At 27.5% G+C, this 16,415-nt stretch overlaps 2 protein-coding genes across 4 annotated transcripts in view; both read right to left on the bottom strand.

The window, feature by feature from the left end:
• Window positions 1-6,466, bottom strand: part of LOC111621759 (structural maintenance of chromosomes protein 3-like) — a 25,322-nt gene extending 18,856 nt beyond the window's left edge. The window contains exons 1-2 of the mRNA XM_023363998.1: window positions 6,323-6,466; window positions 2,039-2,199 (exon numbers count right to left, since the gene is read on the bottom strand). Coding sequence (XP_023219766.1) covers window positions 2,039-2,176 — 138 coding nt within the window. The 5' untranslated portion in view covers window positions 2,177-2,199; window positions 6,323-6,466. The remainder of the gene's footprint in view (window positions 1-2,038; window positions 2,200-6,322) is intronic.
• Window positions 1-16,415, bottom strand: part of LOC111621758 (structural maintenance of chromosomes protein 3-like) — an 89,687-nt gene that overhangs the window by 3,061 nt on the left and 70,211 nt on the right. For all 3 annotated transcript variants that reach the window (XM_023363994.1, XM_023363995.1, XM_023363996.1), the window contains 4 exons: window positions 15,423-15,572; window positions 12,359-12,428; window positions 10,905-10,986; window positions 4,514-4,705 (listed from right to left, as the gene is read on the bottom strand). In XM_023363994.1, coding sequence (XP_023219762.1) covers window positions 4,514-4,705; window positions 10,905-10,986; window positions 12,359-12,428; window positions 15,423-15,572 — 494 coding nt within the window. The remainder of the gene's footprint in view (window positions 1-4,513; window positions 4,706-10,904; window positions 10,987-12,358; window positions 12,429-15,422; window positions 15,573-16,415) is intronic.

Below are 16,415 nucleotides of genomic sequence, written 5' to 3'. Positions count from 1 at the left end.
GAGCAGCAATATGGCCAGTGTGAACCTTTTCGGGATGTTTCTTTTCAATAAAATCAGTCACTTTCTGATAATACCTCAAGATTTCCTTTATCGAGCGAGATCCTTCCATGATGAAGCAAACACGCCGACTGAGACCAATGTACAGAAGTGAATAAAAAATGGCGCTGTGAACTAATGTAACGTCGTATGATGAGTTTTTGTTTGTATCGTGGAGCAAAAATATGTTCGAATTTCATGTCATCTCCTGAAAATTTTGTATGCTGGGGCGTTCGTATCCTGAGGTACCACTGTATAATCATTTGTTATTGATAATATTTTTCAAGTAAATTCTCAGGATGACATGATAATTAAAAAATTTAAGATAAAATAGGAATTCTAAATAAAGATTATAATTATTTGTTGCAAGTAATATTCTGATTAAATACTATCAGTGAATTACATATGACATTAACAATATCTAATGATATACAATAAGACAATTCCACAACTAAGTAAATGTTTCTGTATTTTACTTAATAATATTAGAAATTTTGCATAGTAGCCTAATAATCTAAATACAAATAGCAATATGAATTTTTCCTTTAAATATTATTTATCAAATTTATACAAAAATTAATATTTAAAATTACAATGGTAATACTCACATACTTATTACTTGTTATTTAAAAATTATATTAATATACATTTTTGTAATTTACACTGACATTAAGTGTATGTAGATATAATTATATAATAATAATTTTTTTGACATGATATAAATGGGGTTTGAGTGTACTTTAAATGTTTTTCAAGGGAAATGAGAAAAATGTAGAAGTATAATCACTTTTGAATTGCTTTCAGAGTAAATATAATCATAAAAATAAAATAAAAATACTGTGAAATACAAATTAACTCTTTACAACTGAATTTGAAAGGTTTTTATTAAATTACATATCAATTTACTACATGTATAATTATTTGAACAGCATGATGAAGTTAATCCTTTATGTGCATACATATCCAATGTATATGACCCTACCTAAGGAATTATCCAATGGGATATTATATTCAATTTGACGTTTTATCTCTTATTATAATTGTGTTCGAGGCAATCTAAGCTCTGGTTATCTTACGTTAAGAATAACTGATGCTATTTAAACCAATAATTGTTTTGTCATCATTCTCTTGCCATAAATTTTCTGCAAAATTTAATCCTTTCTTTTGTAAAATAATGGGTAATCTTGGTGTAGATAATTGGTTGCTAACTAAATCTCTTATAAACAGCCAACTGTAGTTTAGAAAATATTTTTACATCTTGAACATAACTATTTAAATGAATAAGCATCTTGTCATCAGAACTGTGTAGATATGGATTTGGCATGAAAGTCAACACCCCTTTTTGCTACATCATTGAAGACAAGATATAAACAAATTGCTTGTTTTAGTTCTTTCTTTCTTCACTGATGTCACTTACTGGTACACTATGTGATATCAGTGAAAAAAGAAAGAACTAAAAGTAAGAACTAGTGAAAAAAAAAGAAAGAAGGCTGGACCTTCACATGAAAGAATGAAGAGTCATTCTAAAGGTTAGCTCACACTGACAGCAAACAGAGAAAACAAATGAGAAACAGAGAGTGATTTTTATTTGCTTAATGAAATTGGTTCACACTACAAAACATGACAAATATGTAATATGCTTTGTCATTTTTTTAAATAATTACTTTAAATTTTTCCATTTCAAAATGAATGTCACGTAAGTGAGAAAAAAGTGCTGTAGGGTTTCAAAAAGTGATATATAGATTTTTCATTTATACAATTCTGCATTTATAACTGAAATGTTTTAAAATAGAGAAAATACCATACAGAAAATATTTAACATATATTTTTTTGCAATTATATGTTAAATATTTTCTGCATGGTATTTTCTCCATTCTACAATATACATACATACAACTGAGAAATGTATAAATGGGAGTTCAGTAATTTATGATAAGAGTTCCATTGAGTAATGAGTGAGTGGATAGAATATCATTCAATTTATAAAAAAATTAAAGAATACCTTTTTCAAAAGCAAGGACTGCTTGCTTGTCATTTTTTCTAAATCTTTAGCATCTTCATTTATTCGCTCTTGATAATCTCTCTCTTGACTTTTCCAATGTTCTAATTCTCGTTGTAGTTCTTTTTGCTCACAATTCATTCCTTCAATTTTCTGTTCTAATTCTATTATCAAAATAAATAACATATAATAACAATAAAAAGTGAAATATTTTTCACATTTTAATTTTGTTTTATAGTGTGTGTTAAAATATTTATCATCATCATCATATTCAAAACTAGAATTTCATCTTTAACACTTCAAACATGCACTGATTTTCTATAAAAAATTCAATATTTTTCTCATAAAAATTATATTTGTAGGAAAAATGTCTAACTTATTTGTTTAAAATGTCTAAGTCATTTAAAATAATGTTTTGTGTGCTAAATGAAAGCTAGTAATTTTGATTAAAACTTATATACTAAACATAAAATTTATTACAAATCTGTATACAGTAGAGCATCGATTATCCGACTCAATTGGGGAATTGGGTTGGTTGGATAACTGAAAAAATCGGTTAACCAAAAAGAATGATAAAATACATTATTAGTATAGTATATTAGCATATCCCATGTAATTAGTATATTAGTATATTGCTGTTAACCTACTTCGCATTGAATTTTCATCGATGTTAAGCCTAACAAAATTTTTTTTTTTTTAAATAATAATTGTTGCTATTGTATCGTTAAAAATATTTGAAAATTATTTTATTGCTCACAAAACAAACAATCACTCATAATTAAAATATTANCTATATTTAAAATGATTAAAAATAGTTAATAATGTCAAAAAGATAACAGCAAAAAAACAGAAAAAAATGTTTATAATCCTGTAGCTTTCCAAACACAAAGATTTCAATGATAATTATCAAGCTGCAGTAATGTGTAATAAGATATTTGAATTATACTAAAACAAAAATATAACTTCATTATGGAATATTCTAGTCATTGTCATAAATTTGCAATTTATAAGTTATCAATCTTGTTATCAATATAATAATTTCCTGATTATTATTCAGTATGAAAAAAAGACATAATGCTATTTCATAGCTACTCTATACAAATAAAATACCTGGAAAAAAGTATTATGACAATTTTAAGCTTCATAGAAAAAAAAGGAAACAAGAAAAGAAATGGCAACATCAAGAATTCTTGAATATGTGGAACATTGCCTATGTGGTAAGTAGGAGCAAAGCCTCTAGTAAAAAATATTTTACTTGTATTTCTCTATTATATCTATTTTAGATTTCAAATATAGTAAACTTATAGGTCTTAATACTTAAAATTAAAAAATATACACTGGCCATCAAAGTTAAGCACAAATTACAAAAACAACAATTTCAAAACCACTTAAATTTATAAAACTTTCATAGGGTTTTACACACATACTTTAGATATACATTGCATACATTTGGGAAAAAATGAGTGAATGTTAACAGAAAAAATAAAAGATGAATGCCAGTAACAATAAATGGGAATACAAAAAAAGACGTTTGAATACAAATGTTGAAGTCAATATGGAATGTGATCTCTAGCATTAATGTAACCTTGACAGCATCAAATCATTCCTTCAATAAGAAATTTCAAAAACAGATGGCAGCAATAGCCATTCACACGAAAGAGCTTTTTGTGATCCATGCTTAACTTTTGACGAGTAGTGTATATATTATAATGATTTTATCCTGCAGACATTACGAGAGCCTTTTTACATGCTCATCATGAATTCAGCCAAGTCCACAACAGGGTCTAATATATCATAGTCTATTAAAACTTCTAAGTTACTCCAAACTCAATCACTGGTTATCCAACTGTCATTACAATATAGTTATTATGAGAAAGATTATTTCTCATTAGTTACAATCATAACTACTCAAAAATCAACAACAACTGTCCAAATAAGCAATACGAGAATAAAATTTTTAAAATCATTATTTTAAGTCAAAGACCATTTGTATATGCTTAGAACTTTTTCTTTCATAGTGACAAACAAAAATTTTAAGCTATTATGCAATAATGCTTTTTGCCAGTTTTTATTCTGTTAATAAAATTATTTGTGAGAATTAATTTTTTCCCAATTTTCTGTTTAAACTATAGCTTTATGCATTATAAAAAACTAAAAATTCTGTACCTTAGTGTATTATGTTCTTCCATCTTTAACTCCATCATAAATATTAATTGTTTAACATTTGTTCAGAAAATTATTTCACAAGCTAATAAGAATTTTAATATGTTAGATTTTAGTTTTTCAGAGAATATTTATTGATTAATATGTCTTTAAGTAATACTATTCATCTGGATAATTGATTCTAAAACATAATATATGAAATTTTAACTTTAATACAGAACACACATTTCCTGGAAATATAAGTATAATTTTAGGTTAAAAATTAAAAATAAACATTTTTTTAGTTAGAATTTATAAACTACAAAGTTATCTTACTCTCATTCTTTCACTAAATGCTTCTTTATTTTCTTGTGTAAGTCTTCTAATATCATCATTTAATCTATCAACCTCTTGCTGATCAGCAACAGATAGTTGTGTCAATAATTCTTGTTGTAATTCATTGCGAAGGGACTGTTCAGTTGATTCCATTGATTTAAGACTGGAATCAAGACTTGCCAAACTTCTTTCCTATTTTAAAAATTATTATATTCATTATTTAACTCTCCAATTATGTAAATATTGAATCATTATTTATCATAAAGATCCTACAATTCACAAGAACAGAAATCAAATTTGTTATTTAGCTGTAAATGCAATTTGTTAATCTTTTCACACTATATTATAACAGATACTAATGTATCAAACATCAAAATAAAACCCACAATTTAGAATTTCTTGCCATCATATGTTCTATGAATGTTTTTAATTTGAAAAATAATTTAAAAATAAAATAAGTATTAATGCCATATACATTTATAATTTTTGCAAACATATTTATTTTAAAGCTATAATTATCATTTCTTAAATATAAAAGATGGAGAAGGAAGCAGCCAAATAATAGATTTGAACCATTAATCCTTGAGAATTAGCTAAAACTCTCTCAGCTGAACTAATCCAACATAATTTTTAAATGATAACAATAACAGTAACTATTAAGTTTATTGAAAGATCAAATTCCATTTCCTACATCGAGATCTTTTTTCTATATTTTAAATGCTTATGAGATTTTCATAATCTCTAATATTAAATTACAGTAGAGTCCCGCTAATCTGAACTAATTGGTACCGAGCCCTGTTCAGATTAGCTGAATAATGAAATAATGCAGAAGCAAGCAGTAAAACAGGTCTGGTTTATATAGATCCAACACCATCAATGACTTTTGTTTCTGTTTTTGTGTGTAAGTACAGTATAGATCTGCTGTTTAATAGACCATTACTTTCTTGAAACCGTGTTGGTAATTATTTTTGTTGTTTTGAATACCACATATATAGGCCATATTAACAGGCCATGTAAAACACTGATTTATTAATTTTTACAGTATTAATACAGTACTACAATAAAATAGAATTTTTTTTTGTTGTGAAATTCTAAATATTTTTGTACCTTTAATACCATTTAAATTCAACCGGAAAAAAAAGCACATATTTTGCAAGCTAAAGAATTTCTTCTCCACTGACTGAAGAATGTTTGGATTAGGTGAACGTTCGGACTAGCGGGACTCTACCGTAGTTTTGAATTTAGCTAAATCATAGTACTGAATTTTCTAAGCATATACATTACTTACAGCCATGGTTCTCAATCTTTTTGTCAGGGAACACTAAACTTTGACATTTTTTTCTGAGGAACACTTACAATACATCAGATTTAAAGCAGAGGTGGCAAACCTTTTTGAAATCAAGAGTGCACTTGGTCTATTATTTGACGTCATTGGTGTTTGCTGATTACATTCCCATATAAAACTTATTTTACATTGTATCAATTTCTCTTTTGCAACAATTTTTAATTATATGTTTGTATGTTTGATTTTTTCGCGAAACACTTGAAGTGGCTTCACGAAGCACCCATGTTCCACGGACCATGAATTGAGAACCATGGACTTACAGCTTTCTATCTGGTATGTCAAATTAATTCAATACAATTTCAGAGTCTTGGTCGTATTTCCAAAGATTGGTGATTTGAATCTTTTAATTGACAGTTTTCACTTCCATCTTAGACAACTTAATTTTAACAATTAATCAATCATAAAAGAAATTCCTAGGGTATCCTTCTGTAGTAACAAAAAATGAAAAAATAAATTTCATCAACCTTTTATATTTTGATTCACATCTTCAATACGATTGCTTATAGCAGATAATTCAGCACTACTATTATCTAATTTTCTTCTCCTATCTTCAACAGAGATTTCTTGTAGTGCCTGCAAGCATCAAATTAATTTTTATAATTTATATATTTAATCTTATAGTATATACTTATTTAATTTACAAACACAACAGAAATATACTTNATATAAATTATAAATTAAATTAAAATCATTTTTAAAATTTGAAACATCTAGTTTCAATCAAGAAACAAAAGTTTCTTGATCGAATTCTAGATTGAAAAGAATTCAAAGTTTTTTTATTCTGTACAAAATCAGATTAGCATGTAACTAATTATGCTATTTAATCCAAAATCTTTCTCTCAACATTCTCTACATTAATTTCTAAATTACTTATAATTTACAGATTAAATAAATATTTCTGAAATAAATGGCATTATGTTTCTTAAATATTTATGCTCTTAAAAGTAATAATGAACACTATAAGGAGTTGAGTCTGAGAATTATTTTATGTTTGTGAAGTTTTACTTCTTTATTATTTTTGTTTGGAAGTGCTTATTTTATGTTAAGGATGAAAACTACCCCACTCCCCACTTGCTAAATTCAAAATTCAAATTGCAGCTATTCACCCAAGTGACTGTCATTCATGAAACACCTCTGTCATCAATCCCAAAAGGGTATCTCCAGTTCAGTGATCTTAACAATAAGTTAAAGAATAATCACTAAACTGTGTTATTGCTGTTTGAAAATTAAAATATAAAGATTGGAATTTATTCTGTTGGGAAAGATGCTAGGAATCAAGTAAAACATGTTAATGTATAAGTATGTAAATCGAATAGAGTGGCAAGAGATCTCACCTGTCAAGGAGTTTAAAAGAGACAATGGATCAAGTGAGATGAAACTACTTAGTGCAAGATAGAGTGAGGTCTAATAAGTTAGCATTACCAATGTGATGGTTAGGCAGTATAGATTCTAAGAGTTTTGGTAAACGATTTGATTTTGAATTATTCTTGTGAGGTTTTTGTGAAGACTTAAGGAACTTAAATAAATTAATATTAATTGTTGGGACAATTTTGTAAATACTAGTTTTGATTTGATTTTGATTTAGACTAATTATAAAATCTCTGAACTATAAGTTGGGTTTTTGTGTGAATTACTAAAAATAACTTAATTTAGTGTTAAAAAAAAAAATACAATACAATTCTAGTTACCTAGTTCATACTCATTAATTTGTAAATAGTTGTTTTCATAGATATTTATTAATAAATACTTTTTTATTTGGTTTTTTTTTCAATCATTTCCAGACAAGAGTGTTTGCTATTTTCTCTTACCTACAATGAATAAAAATATACTTTATGACATTTCTAAAATGAGAACAAAATGAAATATGGATGCTAACAGAAGTTTGTTTGAGGTAATATGGCTAAGTTTAGGCTTCGGCAATTGTCAAACCCATTTTTTGTTTATTTAATACTGTTCTTCAGATCTTACAGTGTGTTACAACATTTGTATAAGCATTTTAGCAATGACATGTATAAGCTATTCAAATGTGATAAAATCATAACACTGTAAGTGGAAATAGTCTTTTAAAGGTTTATTTTAATTAATAAACTAACTATAAAACTATTAAATTTATGCTCTATAAATTTTCATATTCTTTACAGTACTTGCTTTCTACTCTAAGTTTATAATACTTTATTAATATAAATATATCAATGTTTTAGATATTTAAACAAAACAACTCTACACACAAATACACTATTTATAATAATATGAGTATAATGGAAATTACTTATGCAAGAGCATGCTTTTAAATACAGTGGTGCCACGTATAATGTACTTAATCCGTTCCAGGTGCATGTCCGTTAAGTGAAAAGTTCGTTATACGAAACGCATTTTCCCATAGAAATACATGTTAAAACATATAATTCGTTCCGCAGCATAAAATAACCGTACTGTATTATAAAAAAAAATGAAAATGGAGTAGTCACCAATTATGCCGGGTAGTCAGATGTTGTGAGGAGGAGGTGGAGGAACACTTTCTTTACACATTCATACAGATACAGACTTTTTACACATCGCAGAAGGTCTCTTTTTATTGTTTTTAATCGGAGTCAGATTCAGGAGAGGCTACCAGAGCTTGCAGGGTCATCTCCTCTTGTTCCATCCTTTGTTTTTTGGCAGCTGGCTTCTTGAAAAACATGTCCAAGGTGGTCTGTTTCTCTCTCTTCTTCAACACCTGTCGGAAATGACGGGCAAGGGTGTCATTGTAGAGATCATTGATCCTGTTGGCCTCAGCTCTGTTTGGATAATGAGTGTTGGTAAACTCCTGAACCTCTCCCCATTTGACAAGGAAGTTTTTGTCAACTTTCACTCCTTCTGATGATTTCTTGCTTTGTTTCAATTGAAATCACCTTTCTGTTTTTTTAGAAGCCATGATTTGCACAACACTTGAATAAATGTAAATACCCTGCACTGAGGTGATGTACGTAATAAACAAGGGAGCAAGCCGAATCTCAACGGGAGCTCTATACTTCAGATATACTAATAATATATTTTAATAATACTAATATATTATAAAAATAGCAGATTGTCATTGGCAATGGCAAAAGAGTGGAAACATCATTTGCTCTTGTTCGCAGAAAGACCATTGTTCGCCTCACGTAACTGCCGAACGGAAAGTCCGTTGTTCGAAGCCAGTCCGTTGCTCGAGTCACGTAACGGCCAAACAGAAAGTCCGTTGTTCGCAGCGTCCGTTATTCGAGGCGTACGTTATACGAGGCACCACTGTATAAGATAGTTATAAAAATTTTCTATGTTGAATAGAACAAAAAATTTATTAAAAAATTTTTTTGCAATAAGTAAATCTGTTTATATAAAATAAATGTTTTTGAAGAATTTTTTTATGTTTATAGTTTTAAATTTATGAAAAATAAAACTATTAAAACATTTTTAAGCTGAAATCTTCAGGAAATAAAACAATTTAATGTTTACTTGAATGCATTTTGTAATGAATTACAAAATGCATTCAAATGCTATTGTTAAAGTAAACTTTATTTATGTAAGAAACAAAGCTTGAATAACAATAATAAATTTGGTTTAATTATTCTATTATTATTGTTAGGTTACATTTTAGCTAATTAAATGAACAAATGCTACATAACTTGGACTAAAGTTAGACAATTAAGTCACCAATTTAAGATGGCAATTTAATTGCCTAACTTTAAACCAAATAGCATAGACTATATTTTGGCTAATTAAATATATGAATCCTAATATAAAAATGGTGACAATCAAGCTAATTTATTAAGTTTAATAATCAATCATAGTTTTATGACAAGGCCTTCATATTTAAAAACTATATTAAATATTCTAAAGAATTTTAATTACAATTAACTCAAAAGTCTAGAAATATATATCCAATTCCAATAAATTTGACTGAGACTGTTATTACATATCTTACATAACAAATCACTATTTCCTGGAACTGAATATATGACAGATGTTCATTAATCTGGAATTGTCTGATGATGATCTGGCAATCTCATATTATTGAAATGGATATTTGTTTGGATATGTGGTGTTCTAAAAGCCCTGAACAATAATGTGTTCATTAACATTTTTTGCAAGTTTTTAAATCAATCTTAACACAGTCTAGTCATGTACTGTATTGTTTTCAGACTGATTAAAGAGCATGAGTCATGAAATCAGAAGCAAACAGCAGCATATGCTGGTACAAAAATATAAGGAATATCTACAACATTCAGATTGCATAAATACAAAAGCATCAGATATATTCAAAGTTAATCTGGTACTTTTGATAATCCAGCACCATTCAATCCTGTAGCTGCCAAATTAACAAACTTATTATGATTAAAAGTGACCTTTTCAATGTAGCAACATTCTTTGGTAAATATTAAGCAGCTTATATGGAAAAAATTCCAATTAATATAATTGTTACAATTATATTTTACAAAACAGTATACAATTATATTGTTTTTTCCATGCTTGTTATAAAATTATCTTGATTTATTCACATTATCAAAAGTATGTAGGAATTATCTTTAATATCATGTATACAGAGATTTCTTAATTGTCTGTGTTTAATTTGTTAGAATGTCTCTTAGGTTAATAACAATTCCATTTGAAGGCAACTATAAAATATTATCTATATATATATATATATAGACATGTATGTCCCTATATTTCACTTTTNTATATTTCATTAATTATTTTGAGTGTTAAAAAAGATTAAGACAAAAAAATTTTCAGTGTTTCCATTTTCCTTCATATAGTTCATACTGAGACAAATACTTTAAAGAACAAATATTCAAGATTCCTAGATATAATAATCACTCTGCAAAATTTTTTAAATATGACTTATATTCTGTGTACTCTTCCTTTTTAAAATAAAAAAAAAATATCTTATATTTATCTCCTGAATATACTTAGTTAATTTTATCTATTTATTTACTTTTTGCAATTATATTATACAGTATACGGCAAAATATAATAAAAAACAAACAGTTGCATAAATTATAATAAAAAATCAAAATAAGAGCAAATTACTTTTGGTTGACGAGATCTTTCCAGTGCTGTCAACTCTTCCTTCATTAATCTTATGTCAGCCTTTAATTTATCAAACACGTCTCTGAAATATATTAAAAATATAAGAGTTTCAGCAAATTATGAATTAAAAACATTTCTAGTACTGATTAAAAAAAAGCAACATTTATATATAAAAGTTTTTATAAAAGTAAGATGAAGAAATGAAAAGCACAACAATCACTAGTTTTTGCAGACTGAAAAAAATTAATAACCTTGGTTGAAAAACATGAAGATAATTTCAAAGCATTCAAAAAACAAAAATTAAAGTTTCAAATGATTTATCAATTTATAAATATTGTTTGCAACTGTTGTAAACCTTTATTGTTTTTATTATATTAACAACAGAAAATAAATTCTAATGTAAAAAAGAAACTTGAAAAGGTTAAAGTAGTCATTTATTTGGACTAACTAATCTCAAAAAGTATTTACATTTTTGAGATGAATAATATTTTTAATGTAACTGGCCAACATTATCTATTTTTTATTTTTTTTAAAATGTTTGAATTTGTAAAGTAATAAAACAACATAAAATAAAAAAAACATCTAAACTACCTGTGCATACTATTTAATCATCTAAAAGTGTTAAAACACAACATGAAACATCTGTCCTGCCTATGATATGCCCTAAACCATAACTTGGGAAGAAGCTTAACATGGTGTTTTCAGGGGAGGTCCATAACTGTAGGGAAAAAATAAGTCATACCCTAGGATCTAGTTTGTTTCCTTTTCTTCTTCTATTAATGAACATAAGTTTGGCAGTGGCAATGATTTGGCTCTTTAGTAGGTATAAGTGGCAAATATCTTGTATTTATCAGAACCTTGTAGTCTTTACATTGAGAAGCAGTTTTCTTTATCATAAAAATCTGTTCTACTAGAGATGTAGATTATTTCTCTCATTTGAGATCATCTTTATACTTAGAGACACTAGTCTTGTATGTGCAATGTTTTCTGCCTATGTAGTACTTTGTCCTGTCATCTGTTTTGATTGTGATGAAACAGATACTATTTTTGTTGTTCTTTTTTGTTTTTAATCATGTCATATTTCATTGGTTGTATTTATAGTCACTAATTTCACACCATTTATTAAGTTATTAGTTTATTGATTATTTATTCAAATTATTAAAAGTAAATCATCGTAAGTCATAAAGTTAACCAATTAGTTAGTTTTGATATCTAGAAACAATTGATAATTTTAATTATAATATTCTATTAATATTTAAATTATCTTGTCTGTTTTTGTTTTTATATCATTAAAATTTGAACAGAAGTTATGAGTTAATGCATCTTATCTAAAAATCAAGTCATATGATAAAAATAAGTAAAATATTTTTGCATACTTTTTAATCAATGCATTGTTAGAAAAACAAAGTAAAATTTTAGAAATAATTTAAATTATTCATGAGAAAACTACTTACTTATTTTTGCTGTTTTTTGTTTCTGCTTTCTGCATATCACTGACTACTTGATTGATTTGGCTTTCAGTAGGTAATCAATAAAGTTAAAGTTATATGAAGAATACAATAAAAATATAATACACTCATTGCTATAACTGTACATATACTGTATAAAAGTAAAATTGTAACTACCACATCTTGTTATAATTACTTATATTTAACAAATTTCTGTTAAAAATAAACGTTTTCACATATCAAAATCTCTATTTTATTATTATTAAATTTTTTATTCCAAATAAATAAATACTAAGATATAACATGCATTAATCAAAAAGTTACAACAGATTATAACATTAAATAGAAAAACTCATGATATTTATCAGTATTTGTGTATTAAATATTTTTTAATTTACATAATTAAAATATATTGTATCATATGTAACCTTTTCCAAGTGTAATTAACCCAAAAGGAATAAATAAATAATAATAATATCAAATAAGGGATATGTTCCTAGACAATGAAGTGCTAAATGAAACAGTGCTAAACAAGATCATTTTAACATAGACTAAATAGAGAAAGGGGAACACATGACCAAAAATAAACAGATTTTACTTTAAATTATTTTTATATTAACTTGCATAATAATATATGTTAAACAACACATAAACATATCAAACAGAAATATAAAGATCATTTTTGTGATGAAGGTCCTGGCATTTTTGAAATTCTTGTTTTTTGCAACAAAGTCATCTAGTGTCATTTGTTGCTTTTTTTCCTTTCCTTAAGCAAATGTCGGTAGCAAAAGATTGCATTCAAAATGCCTCATCTTACTTTTGCACTCCTTTCAAAATCTGGATCACTCGCTACAATTTTCGATTATCATTACCAAACTTTTACTAAGGAAATCTGTAGAGAAATTCTTTGGGTTCTTCATTTTCAGAATCATTATTTTCCAGTTCTAAGGTGTATCTCATAAATATAAAGGCACAACTTGTTATGCAAATAAAAGCTAAATTAATTATCATATAACAAAACTATTCAGTTTTATTCAATGTAAAATAAATTAAACTTAAGGTGAAGATTGCCAAGTGTTCGCATGTTTACACTATATAGTGTTCAAAAAGACAAAAACTAATTTAATTTTGAGGAAGTTACAACTTACAAATAAACATACTAAAAAATCGTGTAATTATATCAATTAATAACTTAACAATAAATTAATTTAAATCAAAATTACATTTCTCACTGTCCCAAAAATATAAAGGCTTAATACAAAATCACTAGAACAGTGAAAAGTATTGTTACAAATCTTATATAATAATCAACTAATAACTAATACTCTTCCCCTTTTTCATTATAACCTTATAGATACAATTTGACATTGACTGTATAAGTTTTTGAATGACTATTGTAGTTATTTTTTCCAATGGATATTAACTGTATGTTTAACTCATCTACACTGTTATATTCGCACTCATTAGCATATACAGCTCTAGCTAAAATTCCTTAGAGGTTTTCCAAATTTGGGGAATAAACTGGCCAATCAATAACTGGGACTCCATTAAAAACCACCCATAAGTTAATTTAGCTGCCTGGATCTTGTTGGAAAAACCAATGATTTCCAGCAATTACATCAGCCCAAGGCAAAAGATAACTTTCTAGCATGTCTTGATAATGATTTGCATTCATTCAGCCATTGAGGAATGCAATACAGTTTAACCCGATTATAACGACATCGGATGTAACGACAACCCTAATATAACATCAAATTTTTATCGGTCCCACAATTTTACTATACTAGATAATGTTAACAAACCCACTTGTAATGACATAAAACCCTGTTTTAACGTCATATTTGAAGCACTCTTAAATTTACAAAATTAGATTATAAATTTTATTTATCAAAGAAAATACTACGTGTTCAGTCCTAGGGTCAGAGTCCACTTCCTAGAACGATTGTGGGTGGTACTGTCACTACCTGATTTGGTGGGGTGAAATGCACCACCCATTTAAACGACGTGACAGTGGGTTAGTCTGCATAGCTCTCATACTCGTGTTGTAGTTTAGCATCAAATCACATAAAATGGCTAGCTTAAAAAGGAAAGCGTTAACGTTAGACTGCAAAGTAGAAATAATTAAAGCAGTTGAAAGTGGAAGAAAAAAGGCAGATGTATGCAGAGACTTTGGTTTAGCAAATTCTACAGTGTGCACAATAATAAAAAACAGAGAGAAAATTTTGAAAAGTTTTCAAGATGTCAAGGGACAAGTGAAAAAAATTAAGTTATGTGAAAAAGCCAATATTGAAGACACTGTAATTAAGTGGTTTAACCAATGCATAAGTTCCAACTTACCACTAAATGGACCAATACTAATGGAAAAAGCAGAAGAATTTGGACGACTATTAGGCAATACTAACTTTAAATGTTCTAAGAGATGTATATTGATTCAGAATGAAATGTGTAAGAAAAAAATAGTGTTGTATTTTTGTGATGATTAAAAATTATTTATCATGTGAAAAGGTTTATAGCTAGAAATCTCTAAGTTTGCACATAGTTGATAGCTTGCAAAACTTAGCATAGGAAGATAGGCTACTGCAAAAATGTAATAGCCCACAATCATAGCACCACACCAGTGTGCAAAGAGCTGCCATATCAATCTACTAGATGCTTGCATGTCATATGCAAAGCAATAATATATATGACAATGCTAAAAAAAGGCTGAACAAGAACAAGTATTAAATTTTACTCTTTTTTTTACTTCATATAGCCTATGCAGCTTTTTGATTATGCAGCATCTGTTTTTCTGTTTCATCCACTGGTCAAGTGCTTCTAACATTCGATTACAATGTTTAAAATTAAACTTGATTGGGGTGGCAGCGGGGTCAGCAAAGAGTGAGGGATGGAAGAGCATTAGTGTGGGAAATGCTACCATGCTGCTCTGTGTGGCTACATCCCTAGTGACATAAATAATCTTTTCATATTTCATAATAAATGAAGAATTTGACACACTCACTTTAAACAATTATACTAGCAAACCTTAACTAAATAAAAATTTAATATCACATTCAAACTTAAAAAAGGATATAACTTAATGTTTCTCTATGTTGATTCAACTGCCTTTCTTGATCTGTAATTTCTTTCATTAACTGCATATGAACTTTGTGTAAATCCAAACGAGATCGTCGAGTATCAAAATAGCCTCCTGTTAAAGCACCTTTATGTGAAACTTGATCACCTAAAGAAAGAAAAAAAAAAAAAAGGAAAATATATATGTATAGAAGATGATTCTGAAATAGTGGGACAAACTTCATGGGATGATTCCTCATAGGAAAACAAAGGGAAAAAAGGCATATAAACATATATCTGGAAATGAGAAGTTTTTGAGAAACCAAACTTCTTATGACAAGTGTTAGGTGTAAGACAGATTTTATTATGTAACTCTCTTATTAATGCTCTTACATAAGTCTTAACTAAAGGGAGCTGGAGTGCACTTTAGTCAAGAAGTACAAAAGTTTAATTTTACAAGGGGAGTGAATTCCCCTTGTAAAATTAACATTTTTTAAAATTATGCCACTATCAAAGCAAAGCAGTGATATGAGATGCACTGATGTGTCTAACTGTACAGGAAATGCCTTACCTTCAATTCACAAGTCATCCAGTTTTTTCTTATCCAGCTCAGCCACTCACCACATATGGTAGAATCACAATTATCTGGCTTAATTAAAATATGCAGCTTTTAAAGATCCAGAGCTAAAAAACTTTTGTACTAATTTCTGAATAATTAATTCAGTCTTACTATTACATATTTTTTAAATTCCATTCAGTAAAAGTATCAGATATTGTCAATATCAGAAATTTTATGTAATACTGACAAACATTTTTGAATAGTGATGATATTGATATATTGCTCAATAAAAAATATTTTGAAAAAAAAAATATAATTTTCAATTTCAGTGTAATTTATAAACTGAAAAATAGCCTTCATCCATGAAAACATTAAAATACTGAAAACAGATTATGCTTGATTATGAAAAGTTTAGTATGTACAATATTAATTCTGTTTAATCATCTACCAAAT

The sequence above is a fragment of the Centruroides sculpturatus genome, unplaced genomic scaffold (assembly GCF_000671375.1).
Source record: "Centruroides sculpturatus isolate CEXI.00-Female unplaced genomic scaffold, Cexi_2.0 scaffold21, whole genome shotgun sequence".
Classification (NCBI taxonomy): domain Eukaryota; kingdom Metazoa; phylum Arthropoda; class Arachnida; order Scorpiones; family Buthidae; genus Centruroides; species Centruroides sculpturatus.
The sequence above is the reverse complement of the archived record's forward strand: the minus strand, read 5'-3'. Positions and strand labels throughout refer to the sequence as shown.